This window comes from Vanacampus margaritifer, chromosome 15 (assembly GCF_051991255.1).
Source record: "Vanacampus margaritifer isolate UIUO_Vmar chromosome 15, RoL_Vmar_1.0, whole genome shotgun sequence".
Classification (NCBI taxonomy): Eukaryota; Metazoa; Chordata; class Actinopteri; order Syngnathiformes; family Syngnathidae; genus Vanacampus; species Vanacampus margaritifer.
In genome coordinates this window covers 17,518,147-17,545,366 of record NC_135446.1, presented here as the reverse complement: position 1 = coordinate 17,545,366, position 27,220 = coordinate 17,518,147, and the positions used below count along the sequence as shown (strand labels likewise).

At 42.2% G+C, this 27,220-nt stretch overlaps 2 protein-coding genes across 5 annotated transcripts in view; both read right to left on the bottom strand.

Moving 5' to 3' along the window:
* Nucleotides 1-11,142, bottom strand: part of naa40 (N-alpha-acetyltransferase 40, NatD catalytic subunit) — a 177,689-nt gene extending 166,547 nt beyond the window's left edge. For 2 of the 3 annotated variants that reach the window (XM_077544498.1, XM_077544500.1), the window contains exons 1-3: nt 11,083-11,142; nt 10,942-11,007; nt 9,826-9,888 (exon numbers count right to left, since the gene is read on the bottom strand). The gene's annotated coding sequence lies outside the window, so the exon portion shown is untranslated. The remainder of the gene's footprint in view (nt 1-9,825; nt 9,889-10,941; nt 11,008-11,082) is intronic. The other variant, XM_077544499.1, reaches the window with a different exon arrangement.
* Nucleotides 11,143-12,310: 1,168 nt separating this feature from the next.
* efnb3b (ephrin-B3b) overlaps nt 12,311-27,220 on the bottom strand; it is a 65,112-nt gene continuing 50,202 nt past the window's right edge. Inside the window, exons 3-5 of one of the 2 annotated variants that reach the window (XM_077544563.1) lie at nt 20,722-20,814; nt 17,685-17,744; nt 12,311-15,099 (exon numbers count right to left, since the gene is read on the bottom strand). In XM_077544563.1, the coding sequence (XP_077400689.1) occupies nt 14,657-15,099; nt 17,685-17,744; nt 20,722-20,814 (596 nt within the window). In that variant the 3' untranslated portion in view covers nt 12,311-14,656. The remainder of the gene's footprint in view (nt 15,100-17,684; nt 17,745-20,721; nt 20,815-27,220) is intronic. The other variant, XM_077544564.1, reaches the window with a different exon arrangement.

Sequence of the window (27,220 nt, the reverse complement as noted above, 5' to 3'; positions counted from 1 at the left end):
TTTTACACTCGTACGTTACACTCGAACCCAGTGCCGCTCTCCCCGCCGGCGCCCCTGATGTCTTTGTTCCCCTTCTGTCCCTCATCTGTTCCACATTCAGGACAGTAGTCAGCTTGCTTCCATGACTATTGGCTTTATTTGCCGTAGCGAGGCCTGAGAGGACGCGCCGGGTTGAAAAGGAGGCAGTGGAAAGACAAGCCCGGGGGCTGAAAGGCATACATGTCGTTCACTGTCTTTGTGTGTGTGCGTGCACAAACTACACTTAAACTTAACCCCCCACCAAAAAAGCACATCTGTGCCAGGTCCTGACTCAAAATGTACCGTGAAGACGCATTCTTCTTCTTCTCTTCTTCTATTCTAACTTTTGGTAACACCGGCCCCCCCCATTCAACACTGAGCCCCCAACCCCCACCCCCGCCCCACCCATGTATGAAGCGCCCCCCCCCCCCAACCTCTGTACCCTCCCTCTGAGTTTCTCTGTGGCAGATGGGCCCTGTGTATGACAGCAGGGTCATTGGGTCACATCCACATGGGGTCGTGCTCTGCTTTTGTGTATCAATGAGAGAGCGAGAGATTGAGTGTGTGTGTAATTTGACCTTTAGCAAGCATGCGTGTGTGCGCGCGCGCATGTGTGTGCGTGCACGTGTTCTCCCGAAGTCATTGCATTAATGTCAGTAACAGAAGTGTGCTTATCTCTCTGTTTCTCATACACAGGTATACTATTATTATTATTACTAATATTATTGCATTGATTTTGAGTTAATTTAAAGTTCCTTCAACACCACAATTTTTTTTTTTTAACGCGCGATTAAGGACCGCCCCTTACTTGGAAATGCTGTAAATTTAGCAGTAATAAATGTAATAATAAAGCATATGTTTGTGGAGACTGGGTTCAAGTTGTATTTTACCATTTTAAAAATGTGCAGAATGTCTTCATGTTAAAGATTAGATAGCGCTTAATATGAAAATAAAAATGCACTGAGCTGTCACCAACGTCTTACAAATGCAATTATGCCATCTGGTGGCAGAAAAAGGACCTCAACACAAATCAATATCACACTCACACACACTTTTTTACAGTACTAATCTTTTTAATTTTAACTAGGGCTGTCAAAGTCAAACTCGTTAATTAATCACAAAAAATTCTCACATTAATCATGTATTAACGCAGATTAATCACACAATTCATTTTGACCACAGATGATCCTTTATCTTGACAGTAGATTGTGTTTGAGCAATAAACATAACCACATGTCACGCATTAAAGTAAAACATTTAATACATGTTTCCATTTGACATTGAGAATATTTGTTGTAGTCAAAATATTGGGGTATTTTTTTTTCATTTTATTTTAAATTATGCAAGTAATTAACGGATTAGAAAAAGAGGAGGATGAACGCGGTAGAAAGAATTAACACATAAGAGGTGCTCTTCAAATTTGGCGGGAAAAAATGTTGATAAAAAGCCTTTTCATGAAGTGATTAATCATGATTAATTAAAAATTCTAAAATGTGATTAATCAGATTAAAAACTGTAATCATTTGACAGCTCTAATTTTAACTGTTTCATGAATTATTAAATTACTGTATCAATGACTAAAAGAGTTCTATTAGTTTAACATTGTTTTCCACATTCATGTTTTCCACAAGAGCATGAAAACATGGAAAAAATGATTTAATTGTACATTTAGAACATATCTGTGATTAATCGCGAGTTAACTATTGAAGTCATGCGATTAATTACAATCCCGAGTCCCCATTAATCTGTTGAATATTTCAATTAATCGATGAATCCCATTTTTGCTTTTTAACTTGACTTTTATTGCATTTATTTTTTATCTTGAAAACAAACAAACATACACGGACCCACACCGACTCCCTCGTTGAGCCCACAGACACATCAGAACACGCGTGACTGTCGGCGTGGAGCAGTCACGCGTGTTTGTCGGCATATGTGTCTGAGTGTGCGCGTGCGTGTGTAAGACACAAGCCTGGGGCCACGCTCATCAGCAGCGACTGCAAATTTGCATAATGATATTCCCTCTACCGTGCCCGCACCGAGGACAAAATAAAACAAAACCCTAAACAAAGCCTTTAAAATCTCGCACGCATGAACGGGTTCGAATTCCAATTGTAATGATGTGTCTTCAATGTGTCTGCAACAACGTTGCTCTCTTTCGAGAAGCCATCTTTGATTTCTATGCAACCTGTTGACTGACATCACACTTCCTTCTCTGATGGCACCGCTAGTAAACAAACCCTTACATGTCTTCTCCTTGGCCAATGGGGAGAAATTGAGAAAACGGGGGAAATGGTGCGTATGCGTGCGTGTGCGTGCGTGCGTGTGCGGCGCTATCGGTGGATCTGACAGGCGGGATGATGAAGGCGAGCGGAGGGACCTTCAACATGTGCGGCTAGACAGGAAATAACCCGTCACCATCTCATCCCTCCTCTGCTTGAATGTAATGCAATGTGCTGCGCGCACCGATGAGGGAGGGGGCGAGGGGGACAGAATGGGCGGGGCAAGATGGAGAAAAGAGTTGAGGAAGATCAGTTGATTTTTTTTTTTTTACCTCCAAAAGAACCCTGGCAGCTGTTGTGTGCATTGTTGATGAAACCTAATGCGAGGAGGATGGTGCGTGTGTGCGTGCGTGTCTAAGCTAACAGTAGAGTGTTTACGCACGTGTGTGAGTGCGCATAATGTATGATCTCCCGCCATCACTGTGTGTGTATACCTGCACTTGTTTTGATGTGCTCATGTTCATGCATATGTACAGTGTGTGCCCGTGGATACATTCATGTGGACGTGACTTGCCATCATCTTCGTCATGGTCTCCTTTCAGATGGCATAAGCGCTGTGTTTTTTTTTGTTACATAGTGGGGCCAACATTTGGGGATTTCAGAGTTGTGGGGCCCACCCGTCCATGTGGGGCCATTTTGCTGGGCCCCACAAGTTTAGACCTCTTTTTGAGGGTCAAGACTTGGTTTTAGAGTTTAGGTTTGAATTGGGTAATGGTTGAGGTTAGGGTAAGGAATGGGGGTAGGCAATCATTTTTGGTGGTTGGGGTTAGGGGGAGGGGCTAGGAAACGCATTATGTCAGTGAGATGGCTCCACAAAGATAGTAAAACAAGCCGGTGTGTGTGTGTGTGTGTGTGTGTGTGTGTGTGTGTGGTCTTGTTTTTGTTATATAGTGGGGCCAACATTTGGGGATTTCACAGAGTTGTGGGGCCCACCCGTCCATGTGGGGCCATTTTGCTGGGCCCCACAAGTTTAGACTTCTTTTTGGGGGTCAAGGCTTGGTTTTAGAGTTTAGGTTTGAATTGGGTAATGGTTGAGGTTAGGGTAAGGAATGGGGGTAGGCAATCATTTTTGGTGGTTGGGGTTAGGGGGAAGGGCTAGGAAACGCATTATGTCAGTGAGATGGCCCCACGAAGATAGTAAAACAAACCTGTGTGTGTGTGTGTGTGTGTGTGTGTGTGGTCTTGTTTTTGTTATATAGTGGGGCCAACATTTGGGGATTTCACAGAGTTGTGGGGCCCACCCGTCCATGTGGGGCCATTTTGTTGGGCCCCACAAATTTAGACCTCTTTTTGAGGGTCAAGACTTGGTTTTAGAGTTTAGGTTTGAATTGGGTAATGGTTGAGGTTAGGGTAAGGAATGGGGGTGGGCAATCATTCTTGGTGGTTAGGGTTAGGGGCTAGGAAATGCATTATGTCAGTGAGATGGCCCCACAAAGATAGTAAAACAAACCTGTGTGTGTGTGTGTGTGTGTGTGTCAAGGTAATAGGGACCTAACACACACACACACACGCACGCACACATACCCGTGCGCACACATCAACCTAATGAGGACTGTGTGAATGTAAAGCCTAAATGATGTCACTGGTACAGTGTGTAAAGACACGGGCCCCCTTTTGGTATGCTGACCACACACACACACGTATTAGTGTGTCTTGTGTTGGTCTCCTTTGGCAACGGAAGTTGTGTGTATTTGTGCGCCTTGCTAGACAAAACAAACGGCCTTCTGCGTGCCTCTTTCACCTCCTTTTCCTCCTCCTCATCTTCATCGTCTTTGCCCCTTCCTGCTTGTCCTCCTCTCTTTTTTCTTTTTTCTTTTTTTTTTCTTAAACATGTGCCCTCTCCCTGCTCGGTTCGCACACTAACATGGCTCAGTGCCTCTCTAGACACACACACCATTCTCCATGCTCATTGTTGCGCCCTGACAGCTTTTGTACTCGACCCTCCATCCCTCCTTTCTCCTTCCATGGCCGCCATTTCCAAATATTCACTAACTGCCCCCCCCCCCCCCCCTCAACCCCCTACTCCTCACACACACACACACACACATTCCACAAACCTAGAGGTCAAAGGGTGCAGCTGCCTTAATAAAGGGATCGGCGAATGGGGGTGTAGGGGGGATGCGGGGCGTCTCATTCACTTTCCTCTCTTTCTGCCGAGGCGTCACTTTTAGGGGCGAAGACTTTCATGCTGGGGGAATCTGCCGGCTCGCGTTTTGCTTTCTTGTCACACTCTGGTTAGCATGTTTGATGACCAACATGTTGAGACAAGCGATGGCTTATTTATTTTTTATTTATTTATTTTTTTAATCGCTCTTATCATTTGCAGTTTAATAAATTGTTTTTCTGTTTTCTGAGCATATCACAGCGGCACACGGGCAGCTGTGTTGGGCCGGCTCCGTCATGCTCTGCTGAAGAAGCTGCCTTTTGAATATGCAGGCTACTGATATGCGTGATGAACCATTTTGAAAAATAATCTAATCAGGATTTTTTTTTCTTAATATTGTGATTTTTTTTTTTTTGCAATAAATTCATCTGTATTACAATAACCAATACCTGATGGTTTATACAAAAAAAATGGTTTATTTTATAGATGGCATTAAAATAAAGACAAGTGAAGCATGAACGAATATGAAAGAAGGATTTAGAAAAGGATTTCATCTTTCAACAGTATAGCAGTTATAAAAGTCGTTCTTCACGCAAGGTAAAGAATACGCTTCGGACCGAGCACTTCCTTACCAGATGTAAGACAAAAATGCCATTTTAAATATGGACAAAATACATGCTCTTGTATTTAATTTTTCATATTACCTTTCTCAATTCATGTATAAAAGATCCACTATCTGAATTGGAAGAAAACAAAAAAAACTCATGCTGTGCTGCTTTTTTTTTTCCACCAGTGCAAAAGGCTCTCACATAAAATAATCAACATTCAGGCACGGTACCAAACTGCTGAACAGCAAACCAACTGATCAGGTTTTGTGTTTTCACAAAAAACAAGTCACACAACATTTTAATATTAGTGCGGTTCGATGTTTGTCCTGCATATCATTCCAAATCCACAAAAGTTACTAGGCCTTCATATGTTGTAGTATTGGGCAGTACAAGACCCAGTGTAAGGGCAACTAAGACATGTCTGCCATCTAGTGGTGAATGGTGACATTACAACTTAAAACTACTAGGGGTGCACCGATCGATTTATCCCCCCCATCTCAGCCCCATTTTTCTTTGAACATACGTTGACTGTTTATCAGCGTTTTCTGAAGAGTTGTTTAGGTTGTTTTTTTTTATCAAAGATGTAAAAAATAATAATAATAATTAATTAATCAAGGGGCACTGTGGCTCATGAGCCACCACATATGCATTGTGACAGTTTTTGTGTCCAGTGCTCGCTGGAGATCATTAATGGGGGTTTTCATCCAAATTTTTAAGCGAATTTATTGAAAATGCGCAAAATGAACATGTGACCCGTTTCCATTCTGTGTTAATGCACCACAAAAACATTTTTTGGGTGTCTTTCTGCCACAAGATACTTGGTTGACTGTCAACAAAAAAAATACGTTCCCTTCTTTTATTAATTCATTCACTCCCAGCCATTTTCACTGAAGCAACCACCTTCGCTCCCGGCTGTTTTACTAGATTTTGACTGATTTTGCAAGGTCCACAGAATATTGTGTTCTATTGCTATAAAAACATGGAACCTACCAAATGTAAGATTAGCGTCTCTTTTTTCATCAGGGAAAAAAAAAGTACAGTTTTATCGGTTTCCGTTTTGCAGCAATTAGCATTAGAAAATAGCTAAGTTTCATCATTATTCACAAACCTTGTGAAAACACTGGGAAAAACAGCTTATCGCAACATGGCCCTGGCTGATCTCTTATACTCTGCTGCCACCTGCTGGCCGTTTTTTGTAATAACTAACATTGCTTTAAGTGACCTCTGAATCAAAGCCTTTCTGTATGCTCAAGCATAAAAAAAAAAAAAACAAATTAACGTATAAATACGTTTTGGGCAGTGAAGGACAACGTATTAAAAAAACTTATTTATGAGTTATTTATTACAAAAATATTTAAATTTCTTCAGCTCCCTAAACATACCTTACTTTACTGTCTGCCACCATTTTTTCTGACTAAAATAAGTATATGTGACGTAATAGTCGGTCAAAACGTGCCATGGAATCGGCAAATTTCACATTTTTCTTTTATTGATACGCTGAAAAAAAAAAAGTGTCAAAACATTTTTGCAAAATTTTCGGCCTTTCAATTGCGTCAGGTTGATTTTCGCAATTCGTGAAAAATTCAAATGAAAATAGGTGGATGGAAACCCACCTATTTATTGGTGAAAGATGTGAAAAGCGTCAAAGATGACAGGACTTAGAAAGTGTCAGGCTGAAGGAGCGAGCGAGTTGAATATTATTCAAATGTATGCACGGCCGTGACCTGGCTGGGCTAATCGTAGGCTGCCGCAGCCCAAGCGCTGTGAAATCCTTCTTGATGGATTGAAAAGTGGCAAACCCTCACCTCTGCGAGCATTCAAAAGGGTGTGGCGCCGCCGCAGATCACACTTCCACTCCCGGGAGTGAAAATTCAATCAGATTCCTTTTGAACGGTATGCGCTTTGAACTTGTCGTTTCAAGGGAAGGGTCTCATGACACAATTTGATGGTGGGAATGTGCACAGGTGGGAGCCCGCCGTCCAACTTTGAAATCCACATGAAAAAATAACTTCCCATGCAAACTCTCATCATGTTCTGCAATGTTGACGCGTTAGGGGCCTTCGATATGCGTAACCCGCATCAAATGGTGTGATGAAAAAGACTTCTGTCTCTTGCACAGTCCTCTTATTGTTCATTAGTTTGGCTTCAAAACAGGGCAAGCGCATTTTCTCTCCAACGCGCTCATGTTGTTTTGCTTTTCTTCCGCAAAGGCACATTAAGAATCTGCAAGGGCGTCTGATGATGCGATCTGCATATTTTTGGGCGCTCGGCTATGCGCTATTAGCAACGACGCGACCCTGCGAATGCAGAAACGAGAACGAGGAGAAGTGGGAGAAGATGAAGATGACAGCGCCGCTCATCCGCGAAGCCTCTTCATTATTTGCGATCATAACGGCTAACGCTTGCTTCGGCAGCTTAAGGAAGTGTTCCTTTGGCGTTGCTAGCTAGCTAGTTGTGCTGGACTAGAATTGCTCAACTTGGCATTTGCATATCATGCGTTTCGGATTCCCATCTATGTTTACTTAAGATGGAACCCATGGCCAGCAGATACAATGAAAAAAGCAGATGCCTCAGAATTGAACCCTGTGGCACACCATACGTTCCATTATACACGTGAATACATATTGCATGTATTGGTGTGACCACTTTCTTTTTTTTTGCTCTCCATAGTTAGTATGAAGGGATTTAAAAAATAATAATAATAAAGAAAGTGATCACCTACAGTCAATGTTGCCCAAGCGGGGCATGTCATCATGGATACTAACTCACCAAACCCAGTTTAAGAACCACTGATATGAATTATATATAGGCTCTAGAGATACGTAAAATCTGATAGCCGATAAAAAAAGAAAAAGAAAAGACAAATGGTCATATTTAGTCCATGAACGCTTACAACAAAAATAACACATTTGACTGCCTTACAACACTATGACCTTAAGTATTTGTTTAACATTACAGAGAGGATTTTTTTTTCAAATACAAAAACATGCACACACAAAAAAAAAAAGCATGAACTGATATATCAACAAAGCATTTAAAGTATGCACGATACCCTTTCATCATGAAATCACATTTCTTTCACTCAATTATTTTCTTGGCCATGAAGCGATGACTTCAAAAACGAAATGGCAGAGAACCACATTTTCAATACAAGACATATAAAAACAGAGCTAAACTGAAACGGGAGACAATATTTTTTGCTTCAGTATCCTCAGTCGCACAAACCCTGAAACTTACCCTTGTCATACAGATCTGTTCCATATCTCCCCCAAAAAAAAAAAAAAAAAAACTTCAAACGGTAATCCGCCGTTGTTCATGAAAGATGCGAAAAACGGATTAAAAACTCCATCTAGTGGACAAGTATTGCTGACTAAGTCTCTAGCGTGAAACTCTCAAGTGTCGGTAGGCTTCGTCAGTGGCTTTCAATATTGCAACAACGGCCCATCGTCTCACGGCATATGAACGAGGACAGCGCAGTGAAAACAAAAGTACTTTAATAAGATGACGCAAATGTTTCCGGCAAGATTTCCTACACTTCCACGCTCATCCTTGACCTTTCGGCATTGCCATGGCAACCGTATCGTTTGTGGTACGGCTTCTTTTTTTTTACGTTTCGCGCCAGTAGTTAAAGCTTTTCTAATTTGGGGGTGCATAATCTCTCCATTGATTCCATTTAAAAAATGCTTCATTTTGCCTTGCTCGCCTCCCTCCGAGGAGCATCTAAGAACTCGGCCATGGTGCCTGGTGACACACACACACACAAAGCGCGCAGGTGTGTATACGTTGCGATCACGATGGAGCGCCATTAATATTCATGCGCGGCGTGTGCAGTGAGCAGAACAGATTAGTAGCAGTAATGATGAGCATGTAATGATAAGGCGACCACAGCAGTCTAAACAGGACCTCCTTAAAAGGCCCAACGCAAAGAAGCAAGCGAGGACTCATTATGGTTTAACAGCCATTAGATTAGCATTAGTTCCTCTTTGAGGGGAATATTGCAGCATTGGATTAGCGGCGGCGGCAAGCCATTCGAGGAACGCTATTAGCATTGATTTGGTGCTACAGTCAAGCTTATTGCCACTCTTTTGTTTTTCTTCCACGTCTGATTACGACAAAGTGTCGCAAAGTTAGAAACGGGGATGTACAAACTTTTTTACTCTGAACTCATTCACTGCCATTGACGGCTATAGACGTCAAAAATTCATTTGAACTATTTCTATTAGTTTAACATTTTTTTCCCCACTTTTGTTAACAAGAGTATGAAAACCTACATTTTTTTTTATTGTATTAGAACAGATATAACATTTGTGATTAATTGTGAGTTAACTAGTGAAGTCATGCGATTAATTACGATTAAAAACGTTAATAGCCTGACGCTCCTAATTTTTAATAATATATATTTTTTAAATATATACTGTATATTAAAAAAAATACAAATGTATTTTTTTTTTTAGAAAAGATTATTAAAAAATTAGGGGCGTCAGGCAATTAAATTTTTTTTAATCGCAATTAATCGCATGACTTCACTAGTTAACAGTTAATCAAAAAATGTATATCTGTTCTAAATGTACAAAAATAATAATTTCTAGGTTTTCATACTCTTGTTAACAGATGTGGAAAAAATGTTAAACTAATCAAAATAGTTCAAATTAATTTTAGACGTCTATAGCCGTCAATGGCAGTGAATGAGTTAAAATGGATAGTGGTTCATAAAAAAGGCCCCAGTGTTGGAGTTTGGACACCCGTCATAGACCCCTCAATATTTATTCTTTGTACTCAATGGATGCGTGAGAACTCAAACATAAGTGCCTACCTTTGTGTGATTTGTGGCATCACTCAGGCGAGGGTGACAGGCGAGATGATGAGGCCCAGTGAGCTGTGAAAAACAAAGTCAGCGCAGAGAAAACGTCAAAGAGCAGAGGAGTTGTTTAACCAAGCAGGTAAACAGAACAACATATTTGCTGGATATTCAAGTGTATCGTCGCTAATAATTGATGAAGGATTTTAAAAGTCTTTAACCAGCTTGCGTCATCTACATAAATGGAGTAAAGCCTCCCTCCGCTTTCCTCAGAGTGTCGTGTACCCGTTTTTCGAAACAACATAAGAGCACAAATAAGGGTTAACTACATAAAAACAGGAGAAACATCACTATAATCATCCAAATCACTGAGATTACTGACACAAATATCCTACTCTTGGCTGGCCGGGCTGACTCAACCCAAGATCAAACCAACGGCTCTGTGCTAGCTAATGTGCCATATGCTAGTTTTTGGACATATTTTAGCTCGCACGACAGTTTTTACAGTGATGTGACAGATGACCAAAGCACTAAATTGTATACATACATGGTTTTAATTCCTTCATTTCTCTTTGCTGTTTTTAAGAACATGCATCTAACGTTAGACCAATTACATCCAACTTCTGCAGGCATTTTAAAATCAAAAATAATCCTCACAAATCAAATTACAACCATCCAAAATCCAATGAGTAGAGAGCTTGTTTTCACCGACTAAGACCGCCATTTCGACTTGTTGTGATGTAAGATTGGGATTGTCCATGGATGGTGACTATCTGGTATTTTGGTGAAAACAAAAATTGGAAAAGAAAAGAATTGAACTTTTTGAATGATAATGAAGGGTGTGGTTAACCCTTCAATAACCAAACAGAATGTTTTACTCGACTACACAAATTGGGAGAGAGCTATTAAAGCATTTTGGACCAATAAATGTTCTGCTTGGCTGGTAAATCTGCATAATAGTTCTTATTTATACCAGTACAAGGTAGACTGCAACTCGCTGTACTTTGACGAACCTTGTCTTAATTTCCCAGGTGTTTCCACTTCCAATATCATTAGAACTCCTCTCAAATGTGCACTGAACATACTCACTGAAAAGTGTCAATAAATAACGGGCAAAAACAATTAACCAACCTCGTTTGATTTGGTTGAAGCTGAGCGTGCCCAAACAACGTCGGGTCCAGTTCAAAACGTCTACTGCTGAAATAAAATACATTTTGTGAGGAAAACCAATCAAATAATCATTAAATAAACTAAAAGTACTGTAGTATTTACCAGTCGACGTGACAGATTTTCCAGCCGTGTGCTGCACACTCAATCGGCCAATCAGGAGCGAAAGCCATGTCACGTGTTTTGTAGCGGTGCGTTCAGGTTAATCAGGTTTAAAAAGCAGAGACAAAATCAAGAAAAACGACTTTTGGTGATATGAAAATTACTTTAAAATATATATTTTCTTGCTGACGTGGCGACAATACAGTATTATGGATAACACATGTAATGATAAATAACACTTAAAGTTAGTATAAAAATATCCAAAACCATAATGGTGTGTGCGTCATGTCACAATAGACTTCACAAAAATGTGATGGCTGACATGTTGGGATAAAAACATTTTGCCACAAAAATGCTCAACCAAAACTATGTTTTTTTTGTTTTTGTTGTTTAAATAAAATACTATCATCCACCGCAAAAATATCCCTGGGGCCTTTCCCAACCTCTGCCACAGAAAGCTTTTGTCTTCTTGTGGTTGTCAAACGTTTCTTCTTTTTTTCCTTTGTGTTGTCAAAGTTCCTGCAGTTGTTGTCATTGAACACCTGGTTGCTATAGTAACTAATCAAATGTTCACATCCTTTCCCTTTCTTGTAAACGTCACAAGGGGACTGATACCAGCCCGTGTGCTGTGCATCGGCCAACAATTGGGGCATGTTTGCGTAGTTGGAAGTCTGTGACCGTGTGCGTATGCGTGTGATGTCCGGTAATCAACTCAAACGCACACACACCATCGATCAAAGTAGTCGCCCTCAAGCCCACCCTGGTGGCAAATGAGAATACGCTGAAAGGGACGCCGACTGTTACCATAGCAATGGATAGAAGGGGGTAAAGGAGAGGGAAAAGGGGGAGCTGGAGAATGAAATCAGGTCTGTCAATAGGTTGCCAGGCAACACTAACGAACGCAGGTTTGATAAGTTGTTGATAACACTAGCGGGAGAGCTTGTGTGTGCGTGTGTGTGTGATGGCAATGCTATTAAGCGAGGCACTAAAAGGAACCCTGCTGTGAACAGTCCATAGTAGCGATAAGAGGAGAAAACTACTTGTAAAAGGCATGGCCAGTGGGCCTCTGATACACGCGCCCACACACTAAACAAAATACCCTCACACAAAAATAAATCTCACATCACAACCAAAAGTGGTGCTTAAACATTTGTTGTTTTTTATTCAACTGTTTTTTTTTTCTCTCCAAAGCAGGAATGTACTCATCTTTTCCTCTCTTCAGAGGTGCATCGGGGGCGGGGGGGGGGGGGGGGGGGGGGGGGGTTCACCGCGGAGGTCGCCGTGATGAGGAGACAATGGGTGAAAGAGGAGGAGATGACACACACGCACGCACACACCTCACATGGTGTGTCCCAATTACAACACGTCACATTTCAGGACACTTTTACTAGCCGATGGCGATGCCCCGCCCCCCACCCCGACCCCAAATCCCCGCCCCCGTCCAGGCATCACTCTGCTGCTTCACCCAGAGGTCAAACACAAACGGTGAGACATTCAAATCCACGTGAAAACATGAAAAAAAAAACATGGCGGTTCGAGGGGGCGGGGGGGTGCTTGGTGGACAGCAAAAATGTCTGCAGAGTCTTTGTTATTTTGTGTTTACCCCGCCCCGTTGAGGTTGCAGCCATTTTTGTACAGAAGTTGTCAACGTGGCCTCGGAGGGCGTTTGCGCTACTCTCTCTGCGTGTTCCAATCGACAAAAGACAGAACAGTGTACATAAAAGCAATAGAACACAACTTTGTAGTTGTACAAAATAGCCCCCCCCCCCTCTTCCCCACTACCAAGTTTCATCTTTTTAAACGTAATTTTATACCGTCAAATATAGGCCAGAAGCAACCGAGTGACAAAAATCTTCAACATGGGCGCATGTGACAATCAAAGCACATCTTAATACATAGTGAAGATGATGTTAGGTACTCATACAAAATACAGTCAAGGAAGGATCACGCACACAAAAAAACGCTGGCGAGTGTGTGTATGTGTGTGTGTGTTCCACTGTCAACCAGCTTACACGAAAGCCACAAAATGTTTCAGCAACACAAAACAATTTTCTGCTAAGCATGTGTCCGCCGTGTGTGTGTGTGTGTGTGTCATCCCCGTTTACATAAAAGCCACAAACATGTCTGAGCAACACAAAACGACTTTACTGCTAAGCACGTGAACAATTAGCTCCTCACTCCGTCATCATGTGTCGCGTCGCGCACACTTGTTGGAAACTAAATGGCGGGGATGTGTGTTTCAATGCAATCAGTGGAGCAGTCATTAACAAGCGCTTGTGTGTTATGTGTGTACACAAATAATGTAACACAACAAGAGGAGTACTTTTTGAAATGTGCCACCTGTGATGTGATTTGGTGTATGTGTTGCATGAGTTCAACTCCGGAACACGTTTTTTGGTGCCGAGGCTGCTGCTCCTCATCACGTCCATCTGGATCCTTCATCATCATCCAAGTGTGTAATATCATCACAGTCCTTCCTTTTGCGCTGCTTTGTCCTCCCTCCCTTTATTTGTTGTGTGTTTGCCCTCAACCTTTTCTGTACCACATGAAAAAAAACAACAACATTTGGAATAAAAACAAAACAAAAGCGATCATAGATGGCTCTACCTCAACACTTCCACAAACGAGGTCTAAACTTCAACACTACAGCATCAAACAAGAAGCTATAAAAATATACAAACAGTTTAGGGGGGAGGGGGCAGATTGGCACAAAAAAAAAGTGGGATTAAATGAATATAAAAGGCAGATTGTACTACGGTAATTTGTGAAAAAGAGAAAAGGGGCTAGCAACAGAGGTGTGGTTTTAGCTGGTAAAATAGAACAAAATCATAGGAAATAAAAGCAAAAACATCTATTTACTGGATATTTATATATATCATCTATAAGTGTTGATAGCCATAAAAAATCTCACTTTATTGGATTTTTTTTGTGATATCCGCTCACTATTTTGTGTTTTGGTATTTTTAAGACAAGTCTAAAGAGCACAGTCACGCCCATGTCACTCACGCACACGCACAAACGCACGCCACGCACACGGTTTATTAAAATATACAAGTGTCAGCGCGGCCCGACTGCTCAGAGACCCCTTCAGGACCCGGGGTCAGGTCATGTGACCTCCACCCCGGCCTTTCTGATTTGCAGAGTCCAATAGGCCCCTCCTGTTTTTGCTCTGAGAATTCCTAAAGGTGTCGGCGGGAAAGAGGGGGCTCGTCTCTGATTGGCTGATGGCGCTCTGAGGGGCGGGCTGCTGGGTTCTAGGCAGGTATGGCGACTGGGAGTTCCTCAGTGCTGTCTGGGCTTTTCGCGATTGAATTTATTTTATTTATTTTTCAAATATAGTCCTTTGATTCTCCTAAGGTCCAAAAGCCACATTCACGCACTTCCAGGTGCATTCTGGGAATCTCCTCAAAGAGTGTTCCGGTGGGCCGGCGAACCCTCACGCTCACTCCCAAGTGTGATGGTGGGGTTTGGTCATGGTTGGATTGTGGCGGGTGAGAGGGTGAGGGCGGGGACGTTGGGCCTTGCTGGGGCGGGGCTTGGAGTGATTCAGGGGTTCTACAGCCAGAGAGTCCAGTTCTCATACTTTGTAGTAGATGTTGGCCGGGCTCTGCGGCGGCATTTCCTGCACAATGTAGACGGGGTGTCCGTAGTCGCCGCTCACCTTCTCGTAATGCGGGCAGTAGGCGGAGTCCGAGGTCCTCAGAGGGATGATGATGTCGCTGGGCTCGGAGCCGTTGTTGTTGGAGCTGCCCATGCCCATGCCCATGCCGCCGCCGCCGCCGCCTCGCTTGGGGCTGGTGAGCGACGACAGCGACAGCGGCGGGTGGTGGGTGTCCGAGTGCTTGGCGTGCCGCCGCCTGTAGCACACCGCGCAGATGACGGCTGTGACCAGCAGCAGGAAAGCCGAGCCGCCGGCCGCCCCGGCGATCAGGGCGATGTTGGACGGCTGCAGCGGGCCGTTCTCCCCGCCGCCTTCCGCGCCGCCGAAGGTGTTGGGGCCTCTCGAATGGGTTGAGTTCCCTGGAAGAAAGCAAATGCGACTTTAGGGGCAAAGAAATCAGATTTCAGCATTTATAAGGTTCCGTTCCGTCTTCAATTCCGCTTATCCGGGGTCGGGTCGAGGGGGCAGCAGCTTTAAGCAGGGAAGCCCAGACTTTCCTCTCCCCAGCCACTTCGCCAGCTCCTCCGACGGGATCCCAAGGCGTTCCCAGGCCAGCCGAGAGACGTATATACATTTATAAGGTGCCAGTGTTTTTGTTGTTCTACCGTTGATGACTCAAGAATGAAACTAAAGCAACTTTTCTGGTGAAAGCTTTCTTTTTGTAGAAACTTTTGAAAATGGCAAACAGTGAATGAGCTCCCGTAACGGGGAACCAAAATAAGCGCTCCAGACTATGCCACTTTTCAACACCCTGACATTGAGGTAGCAGAAAAGCCGCAGTGTATAATCAAGGTAACACACAGCCAAACAACAGTGTTGACTTAGCGCTACCACCGGGTCACGTGACCAGAACCACTCCACTACGGGCCTTGACCACACGCGCACGCACTAGGACGTCAATTCCCTGTCCATCAAGCTGCCTGTCCCTCCTTCCGAAGCAACAATTTCCTTAAGCAACAGGCCGACCCGGTCGCCATCATGTGATTGGCCGAACGTTATTCTTGGCACGAATCCCGCTTTTTCTTCTCCCACATCCTGGCTCAGTCTTGGCTTTATTGGAGCAGTAATGACCTACCTTCCCGTGCGCCCCGTTGTGCTGGACTGGGGGCGAGCAAAGCGCTAATGCTCGCCTCTGCCGGCTTTCTTCCTTTCTCCATTAACTGACATCCCTCATTCTCCATCTCCATTATGACTGTCACCTTTCACTAGCTCTCTGCATTATAAAACCCTCTTCCGTCACCTCTACACCTATTTTCCTTTCTCTCGCTGTTTTTTTTTTCCCACTCACTAAAAAAAGAGAGACCGTGAGCTCTTTGTGTGTGGATCACAGGCGGCAAATAATGCCGTAATTTCAAAGGGCTCAAATATTAAAGGTCAAGATGGGAACGTAATCATAAGTAAGGCGGAACAATTAATCACATTCAAATTGACTTTGCTATGTAGTAAAATGCAATTTTCAACAAGCAAAGTTGGGGGGGGGCAGAAAAATAAATTGTTTGACAGTTCTAATATATATATATATATATATATATATATATATATATATACCTGTATATGTATTATTATTATTTTTTATTATTTAATCAGATTAATCACATTTTAGAATTTTTATTAATCATGGTTAATCAATTAAAAAGGCTTTTTTTCATCGACTACACAATCCCATCCTCCTCTTTTTCTAATCAGTTAATTACTTGCATGATTGAAAATGGGGAAAAAAAATGACTAAATGACACGAACAAATATTCTGAATGTCATACGCAAACATTTTAAATACTTTACTTTAATGCATGTAGTTTTTTTTTTTTAGATTAATCAATGAGTTAACTCATTAAGTTTGACAGCACTAATATATATATATATATAAATATATATATATATATATATATACACCTGTATATGTATTGTTATTATTTAATCAGATTAATCACATTTTAGAATTTTTATTAATCATGGTTAATCAATTAAAAAGGCTTTATTTAAAAAAAATTTGGATCGACTACACAATCTCATCCTCCTCTTTTTCTAATCAGTTAATTACTTGCATAATTGAAAATAAAAATAAAAAAGACTAAATGACATGAACAAATATTCTGAATGTCATACGCAAACATTTTAAATACTTTAATGCATGTAGTTTTTTTTTTTAGATTAATCAATGAGTTAACTCACTAAGTTTGACAGCACTAATATATATATATATATATATATATATATATGATAGATAGATAGATAGATAGATAGATAGATAGATAGATAGATAGATAGATAGATATACTGTATAGGGCTAATAAATCAGATTCTGACAAGAACTCCCAGTTAATTCAAGCCCAACAAGCGTGTGGGTGTCCCTAATCAAGTGGCCGCCGAATGCACATGCAAGGTCATAAAAAGTGAGCACAATCCAGAGCCTCATCTTGGCTGTCTATTGCCCGCTTTGTACTTATTCTGGTCTCACTCCGCCTCCTGTGCCTCACACTTCTGTCTGCTCCATCACCCCCATGATGCCCGCCCCACCCCACCCTCCCTCTCTCCCATCCAGGCTGCAGCATCTAATGACAGTAATAACTCTCTCAAATGTTGCCTCTGGTCTCGCCCTGGCTCCTTGCCTCCCCTCCGTTCTTCCTCCCTCTTCCCTCTCTCGCCATCCATCTTTTTTTGTCCTTTGCCCAATGTAGCTATTAGCCATCCACTGCCCGCCTGCGGCACTTAGCTCAGAGGGGCCCGGACCGGGAGGAAGGGGGGAAGGATGGAGAGAAAATATATGGAATTAAATAGAGAGATCCGCAGATGTCCCCGCTGCACATCCTCCATCTGTCCCCCCCCCACCACCCTTAAGCCCTCCCTGCTGCTTATTGTTGTTGTTGTTTTCCAACCATCTACAAGCCATTGCTTATTCCCCGCATCCATCTTGTGGATCATCTCCATTTGCTTTGCTGCTTACCTGAGTTCCTGTTGGTGGAGCGTCCAGCTGGCTCCTTCTTGGGAGGCAGCCCGTATGGACCTGTGAGAAGGACGCATTGTTGATCACTATTAACCGCACTACTGGACACTTTATATTGCCCGATGACTCCCTTTTGTCCAAAATTGATATTTTGTTTGACTTATTGTGTCTATGTTGAGGAAGTCATAGAACGGCACGGGGATGTGATGTCACGCCAGAATGAAAGGATTCCAGGGAAAAGGATAAGAAAATGGTCATTAGGAGTTGGGCTCGTAATCTGCGGACGCTAAATCAACCCCATCTGCCTCGCAGGCCGTCACTGTCACGCAGATTAAATGCGGACGTCATCCAGTGCAATGAGTGTGACTTAAAATAAGCGTATTAAAAAGGATATATGTACTATGAAGACAATATTTATTTCATATAATAATGCTTCAAAAAATGAACATAAATAAAGTGAATGGAATAAATTAACCCTGGAGAACCCACGGGGTCAAATTTGACCTTTTTTTTTTTTTTTTACAAATTTAACTTCAAAAGTTCAGAGTGCCACTTCTGACCCCTGCATGGGGCCATCTAGTGGATGAATATTGCACTTACATGAGCCAGAGTGGCGGTGACAAGATGGCTGGCAACAAACATGCTGTTTTGTTGAGCTGGAAATCAATCCAAACGAAACCATCTTCTCAGCAAACCATCAGATGGTAAAATTGTGTTTTTTTTTGTTAATCTATTTCATATCATGTTGCAGAATGCCTAGGAGTGTTTTATATATATATTTTGATAAATTAGCAACTCTGAGCTAGTTCAAAAAAAAGGGTTAAAATTGAAAAAACATATATTTTGGTGTTCAGTGAACTTATAGCAGTCATTTAATGTATAATTCATAATTTTCCAAAGAAGAAAAGGGTTCTTGGGTTCTCCAGGGTTAAATTCCCGGTTCAATTCTAAAGCTTTTCTGGGCTGGAGGCGTCATTTACTTGCAGTTTTGTGCTCGGCCCGCCGTCCCCTTACGAATAGCGACGAGGGCTTACCGGACATAAAGTGACAAGCACACAGCTCGACAAACACAAGCTGAGGGTGCGGGCACCTGCCGGGATCAATAGTGAGCTGCGACAGGGAGCAGGCGAGACAGATGTGCAATGGAATAAGTCGATGCATGGACACGCACACACACTGCCGGCGCACGCGCGTGTGTCCAGAGACGACAAACAACACGGCCGTGACCTTTCGGCAGCACGAGCGATAAGATGGAGGGAGTAAGTGGAGGGCTTGGACGAAAAATTGAAGAGGATGCAGGGGTGGGATTTTAGAGTCCACCTGTTTGCTACCCACTTCCGAAATACGATCATTCATACTGTATATGGCGTCACTCACAGCAAGCTAGGAACAAGATCAACACCAAGGAAATCGCAATGTCCCGTCACTGGTGCTATATGATATGTTGGCCCATTCGTGTGATGCTTGGTGACCCCAAAAAGCTAATTTTCTCTGTGTTTTGGTCAGAAGCTGATGTTTGTGGTAAAACCAACACATTTTTTACTGCTGATGACCAAAAAAAAATAATAATCTAATGTTTTAGTCATACTTTTTATTAATTATCAACGTGGTTTAAAAAAAATAATAATCAAGGTTTCAATAACCACTAATGTTGGCTGTCAACGGCTCTTCTTTTGATTGGCTGCTTGGACAGTAGAGTAAAGGAGGAGCCTCTTGGAAGTTGATTGCCTCCGATTAACTTTTATTTTCTCCTTTTCGGTATGTAACAGAGGAGGAAGGGCGCTAAACACATTGTAAACACAGATGCCTTATTGTGCAAGTTTAAATAAAAATGAAAAAAAGTGCCAACGGGTATGAGTTAGCCCCAAGGACAACATGAGTAGCCCATAGGTTTGTTTGAAAAATAGCGCGCTGTGACCTCCTAAAATGGATTAAAACACAACAAGAATGTTAGCATTTATTTATTTTAACCTAACGTGACCCGTTTCTTCTGTACTAAATATTTTAGTTATCATTTCAGAGCCATAATTTTAATACGGTGCGATATTTTTGCTCACTGTCAAAATCTAACACCAGCCCATGCTTGCTTGCGATGTGACATCTACTTACGACACTCTCACATCACAAACATAACAAAAAGGTCAATTAATTCTCGTAGTATTGGAGTGTGACAGAATGTATCCGTGTGCTGAATGCATTTCTGTCGACTCCTGCTGATGCGACGGCTGATAGCGGCGACACAATACGAGCGAATGTCGCGTGTGGGGGGGCGGGGTCGTGTGAAGGACAGGTGGCTATTATGTGTGGGAATGTGCAGCGCCGTGTTTGAAAGATCTCTTTTTTTTTTCTAGCTGCGGCAGAAATACTGCTGGGTCCCCGGCCATGTTTACGCGCGTGACGTACAGTTGTGCGGGAAAGTGAGCGAGAAGTTAACTCATTTGTATAAATACAATTAAAATGTTTTAAGTCTCCCAAAGTCATATTTATACGTTTTTTTTAATGTTTTTTTTTAATGCTAGAGCATACAAAAGGCTTTAATGCAGCCTCTCAACTGCAGACAATGGTTGAAGAAATAGTAGTTGTTACAAAAGCGGCCAGCAGGTGGCAGCAGAGCAAAGGAGATGAACCAGGGCCTTGTTGAAAAAAAAAACTCAATTACAATGAAACTAATGCTAATTGCTGCAAGGAATGGATACAAATATACCTTTTTTTTCTGATGAAAGAAGAGATTTTAATCTTTCTTTTGGTAGGTTCCATGTTTTTTATAGCAATAAAATACAATAAATCTGTGGGCCTTGCAAAATCTGTCAAAATCCAGTAAAACAGTCGGGAAAGCTTGAATGAAAATGGCTGGGAGTGAATGAGTTAAAAGCAAGTGCAAGAGGAGTCAACGGGCCTCATTAGAGCTGACTGATCCTACACTTCTCTGCTGTTCTCACCACTTAACAAGCTCTAATATGCTCGCCGAGAGAAGCCACCCACAACCAAGCGTGTGTGTGTACTGTATGTAAACGTAAAAAAGAGGCAAAGGGCTCACTCTGTCCCACTTTCAGGACCACCTTCATGCCCTGCGTGGCACAGACTCCTCCCCTCATGCTGTCCAGACCTTGGCGCGTCCCATCTGATGTAGCTGCAGGGACACAAAAGACAAAAAATGGCATCGTTAGCAACATACACACACACACACACACACACACACCGTCTAAAGTCCACATCCATTCAAACTGCACAATGTCTCTCCATTTCAAACAATAAATTCTGCTCATATCGTCAACCGTTCCGGGGAGCCGACAAGTGACATTTGCAGAAGCAGCAATTTAAAAAGCCAGACTCGAAACTTTGAAATGTCAAACTAGAAAGGCGACGAGCACTTTAATAAGTCCTCATTTTAAGCTGCTCGCTGGCATCCATTAACAACGCCGCCGGCGTCGCTTGGACCCGACCACTTTCGCAGCGACGCGGCTCCTGTTCAGGCTGGACAAGCCACGCTGGATTAATACTGGGTTTGCGGCTGGCAATTCCGCTTTAAACTGAGATTTAGAAAGTGTAATTGCCGACCATTAAAAGACCCCAAGACAGAAATGTCTTTATAGCGACGGGAAAGGCAAGCCGCAGTTGCGACTGCTTTTGCTCGTTTCGTCTCGTGCTAAATTGAATTAAAGGGGAAGTCAACCTAAACATTTTCTTTACAGTAATATACGTTCTACGCAGCCCCGCTAGTCTAAACATGGCTTTCTGATTAATATTGTGGGATTTGAGTTAAGCAGCAAAAATCCAGCAGTTTTTATCCATCTCAGCAGGCGGCCATTTAGCCACTTCTGAAAATGACATCGCAGTTGCTCAGGGCTCAGGCAGGTAGCAACCAATTATCAGCCCCAAGCAACCGTGATGTCATTTTCCGTTAACAGCAAGATCATTTTTGGGTTGACTTCCTCTTTAATCTAAATGTATCTGAGCTATGAATATGAAAATAAATAAATATTCTCTAAACAACCCCGCAAAATTGGAAAGGCAAATAAAGAAATATTTAAATAAAATTCACCCAGCATACAAGATGAGACAATCGTGAAAAATCAAGCCGTTCTCCCTGCTCTCAAATACGACGATGCACTCTAAAGCAAGCAACGGCAGCAGAAAGAAAAAAAATCCCATATCTGACAACGTGGCGCTCTAACGCAGCCACACCAATGCAAAGCCCATGTAAAGTCAGGCCCCCGCACTGTTCCGCCTTTTCTCTCTGTGATATGCGCACACTCACGGGTGACGATGAGGCACTCTGAAGCGCCCTTGCTAGTTGCAATGACTGAAACCAACAAGCGTGTTCAGAACGTTTTTTAAGAAATTAATTACTGCTAGGATGTATTTAGACACAAATCCCTGAATTCACACACCCTCAGTAATCGACTTGTGGCTGTTGTGATGGTACGTCGTATGATTTCTTTATTATATTGTAATCCCTTCGTACTATGTTGAGAGAAAAAAAAAAGAAAGTGGTCAGATGAATGTATGTAATATGAATGTACAGTACATGTACAACGGAACGTATGGTGTTCCACAGGGTTCCCTTTTGGGGCCTCTGCTGTTTTCATTGTATCTAGGTTCCATCTTAAGAAAACTGCGGTGTTTTTTGCTCTATGAATATAGAGTTGAGTTGAGTGATGGGAGTCAGCTTCCAAACTGCAAAAAAAATCAATTTTTTTTTAAATATTTTAAGGCAAGAACCACTGCACTTACAGGGTATTTAAAAGCAATGAAAATAAACATTTTAAATGTCCTCTTGCCAATGATTCCAATTACACTAAACATGCACGACACATCCGCTGTCCATCAAACCGATTTCACACTTGCGCTCAGTGTGCGTGTTTTCATACATTTACAAGCGAGATGCGCGCCTCAAACTCAATCAACCATTCATAAGTCCACATGGGAGCCAATCAAAAAGCATTTCCTCCTTCCGGCCAATGCACACACACACACAAAAAAAAAAAAAAAAGTAATTTGTCTCCACGTCCACGCGAGCAATCAGCACGTTTGAAGGAAGGGGAGGAAAGTGAGAGAACGGGAGGTGTGAAGGAGATGCAACTTTACTTCTCACACCTCCTTCCCTCCATTTCTGCATAATGCAGAGTGTGAAAGCACGAGGAGGCTTTGGAACGAAGCGAGACGGGGGTCAATGCATCAAGCATACTTTCGGAAATGCGGCGACGCGAGTCATTTCCAGTTCAAAATAGACTCAAGGGATAATGCAGTGATGCCATCATGCATTTCTCAAGTGTTACTGTCACCATAAAGCTCTGTTCTAAAAGGATTCTGAAAGGATGCAGGGATGTTCTCAAGGTGTAAAGGTCAAGGAAATGAAAACTTGTGAAAAAGCCCCCCCCCCCCCCACTATTCTAACCTTGATCCCAAGCTCGTGATAAGATTAAAATACAGGTGATATTGTCAAAATCCTTGGAAGCGAATTGATGAGCGAGGACGACTAAATGGAGCCGTCCACTCGCCCTCAGCCACTTTGAGACTAATCTCCTCCGACGCGTGGAGGGAAGGCAGGAAGGCGGGCGGGCGTTCACGAGGGAGGTGAGGACGACGTGGGCGAGGAGGTGAGGAGACGAGGAGGCCGTGCGGGGGCCGCCGGGCCGCCAGACGTGATTGGCCGTGACAAGGTGTTGCTGATATGATGGCGACAAGAGGTCATGTGACGATGGAGAGGGTGAGGCCCAACATTTACATTATTGAGAGGCCTGTCACGGTTGATTCATCAATTTAGCAGATTTTCCCTGAAATTGGTCGATGTATTCATTTTTTTTTTATCTCATTAAATAATTAGTTTATTGATTTATTGTAAATAGTTAAACACATGATGTAATTAAATGGAATTCATGTGTACACAATTTAAGGACCATTGTGCTGCTTCCCACCTTGGCCACCAGGGGGCTCTAATTGGCAGCTCCTGAAAGAGGATAAAGAATATATGACTGTGAGTACTGTTATGTACACATATTTAACCTCATCTAGCATTTAAAGGCTCAAAAGTTTGTGGCCGTATATCAAATAACATCTTAGGGTGTTTTCGGTGCTAAGTAACGAGTAAAGGACTCAGAGGAGATAAGAAATAGACACCCATGACTGTGATTTAGGACGAGATGAAAAAGGAAAGTGGGGAAGGAAGAAGGAAGACGAGGGACGGATGAGTAATTGAGACGATGATGAGCAGTGAAAAGTGGGGTTGGGGGAGGGGGAAGGGGGAGGGGGGCAGGAGAGGAAGAATGTCTCTCCGAGCACAAAAAAACAAATGAGTGAAATCGGGCTTCATAGCACCGGGACGCTAGGAGAGGAGACAAAAAGGTGACGAGATCAAGACTTCATGCATGCAAATAAGACACAGGCACACAACAACTCTACTTTTGACACCGATACCAATACCTAGTACCGATACTGCTAGTATTTTTAACATAAAATCTCCTAAAACAAAACAATGCTGAATAACATCACAATCTTGCAGATGTAACGGCTCATAAAAATGTCTTGTTGTATGACATGATTTGACAATTTAAAAAAATTACGTTTCCCGGCACAACGTGTGATTCAGCCGGCTGTTTTATATCTGCTCGTGGCTCGTAAGCGAAGCGTGGAGAGGCTCTGCCGCCAAAATGCATGAGTCAATGTATTCTTGGTTAGACGACCTTATTGATCCGGTAAGGCAATTGAGAACAGATTCTCAAATGTGCTCAAAAAAGCTGATTTGTTGTCCAAAACTCCAGCCGATTACAATTACAAAAAGGGCTAAAATCAGCTTGTAAATTATTGCCTGCCTGCCGAATCGTCGATCTATTTTTGTTTTTTTTTCTCCCGGCTTCGGTCTGTTGCCGTCCTCCCGGTCTGCTGCGAAGTTTTGCGAGTTCACGGCGTCCTTGAGTGTGTGTCTGTGCCGAGCGCTCCCGTCTGTGCAGCTTCGCCTTCTGCAAAACCAACTTAGCTTCTCAAGTGGATGGTGTGTGTTGCGTGCGTGTGTGCGCATTCAGCCGACTAAGAATTTACAGTTGCCTTCCTGTTTAAATTTGTTTTGCTCCCTCTCCAGAGTGCCATGTGTGTCACATGGATGATGAAGAGCATAGAGTCTCTCTCTCTGTCTCTCTCTGTCTCTCTCTGTCTCTCTCTCTCTCTCTCTCTCTCTCTCTCTCTCTCTCTCTCTCTCTCTCTCTCTCTCTCTCTCTCTCTCTCTCTCTCTCTCTCTCTCTCTCTCTCTCTCTCTCTCTCTCTCTCTCTCTCTCTCTCTCTCTCTCAAAAAAAAGTCTCAAAACCTTTTCATAAATCTGCTGACGCTTTCAAACCCGACTGTGAGCATTAATGAAGCCATCATAAGCCATTAGTTTGCGGAGAAACGGAATTTGGGTTGAAACAGACCAGGCACTATTTGGTCTCCACATGGCGGAGGAGGGGGGAAAAAAACGTATTATTTTCTTTTGCATTCCACCTCCGGTACACAGCATACCGCTTCTTCCAGTGCAGGGTGAAGTTTCCTCATGTTTTCCTGCAATAGGTGGAACAGTCGAAAATGTTTCGTGTTTATGAAAAAAAAGTCACTTAATTCGTTTGCTCCCCAAAACGTGTAGATACGTTCCATTTTAAATATTACCTAAATTTATGGTTTTTTTTTTTAATGTTTTCTTTATACTAGAGCATTCAGAAGGCTTTGATGCAACCTCTGAACTGAAAAGAATGCTTGAAGCAATGGTAGATATTAGAAAAACAGCCAGCAGGTGGCAGCAGAGTATAAGAGATCAACCAGGGCCAAGTTGCAAAAAAGCTCTTTCCCCCGCTGTTTTAAATAAAGTTGTGAATAATGATGAAATTTAGCTCTATTCTAATGCTAATTGTTGCAATACGGAAACAGATACAAATATACTTTTTTCCTGATGAAAGAAGAGACTCAAATTTTTCTGTGGGCGTGGCAAAATCAGTCAAAATACAGTAAACCGTCCTGGAGCGAAGGGGGTTGCTTCAGTGAAAATGGCTGCGAGTGAATGAGCTAAAAACCATAATCCAAAATTCATCTCTCCGATATTTTGGATTTTATGTTTTTTCACGAGTCACAAACGAGTCACAAGAATACACACTTTTGAGAACCATGCCTCATGAATGCATAAAAACAAACTGGAAGATCTCTAATGAGAGTTCATAATCACAGGTTGGAACCCACATGATGTGTCACATGCCAACCAAACACACTCGGAGAGGAGTCACGCAATCCTCCCCAATTTCACGCAAAAAAAGTGAGCGTTGACGCCAAGAGCGCATGCGAATGCTTAGTTCAGGGGCGCTGTGTAAAAAGCACCGCGCTGCTGGATTCAGTCACGCTGTTGTTTGTCTTAAACTAAAGCCGTGTCACAATACATGTCACGGCCCTACTTGAGCGCCACGTGTGTGTGTGTGTGTGTTCATGTTCCACTGCGGCTGATGTTTCATGTCCGAGCGCAAAAGGTCACAGATGTTTTTGAAGAGCACACTGTAAAAAAAATCTCCAGCCTGCCAACAGACGCAGGGAGCAAAATCACTCACACACCCTGTGAAAGCTGCTGAAATTACGGGTGTCCAGACAAAAATGTTGGTCATGTGTTTTTGAATAAGGACAATAGCATTATAACATAGTGCACTTTATCGAATCGTATAGTAATTGTGCAGGAATTGCATGTGAAGGCTGAGAGGCTGATGTGGAATAATATTTAATGATATGAAATGATCGATAATGACCTGTGATGAAATGAACATGTTGAAGTAGGAAAGAAGGAAAGAAAGAAAGAAAGAAATATGAGCTGAACAGTTTTAAGTTAGAATCGCTCAAAACATGCAGAAATTAGAGAACACAAAAAAAAAAAACTTTTTTTGTGGGTATTTTAATGGTATAAATTTAAATTTTTTGGAAAATTGCCATTTTTTTGCATGTTGAAAAATCATTTCCAATGTGAATTGAATGTGTTAAATGATTTCAATTTTATTAAATGCTCTACAAGGACCTGGAATGAGGTTAACGTGGAAATTGGAATGGTTTTAATTGGTAAAAAAATAAAATAAATACAATTAAAAAAGTAGTAATTAGAGGAGAAACACACACACAAAAAATTGGTAATTGAAAAATTTTTCGGTAGTATATTAATGGCAAAAAAACAATATTTTTGGTACGTGGCAATATTTTGCATGTTGAAAATCGGTTCCAAAATGAATTGAAAGTTATTTACGGTCAAAATATGTAGAAATTAGAGGAGAAAAAAAATTGTAGGTATTTTAATGATGAAAATTTTTACATTTGGCAAGTGGGAATTTTTAGGATGTTGAAAATCGTTTCCAAGGTGAAGTGAATGTACTGAATGATTTAAATTTGAAAGAGCCCCCATTTGAATCTGTTAAGTTGAATTAGGTGGATAATTTTTGGTGGAAAAATGTTTAAATCTAAGAACATTTTTTATGTTTTGGAATGAGAAAAACATCCCTGAACGGCATGAATTTCTGGAGTGTGATGAAATTGGAATTGTGCGAAT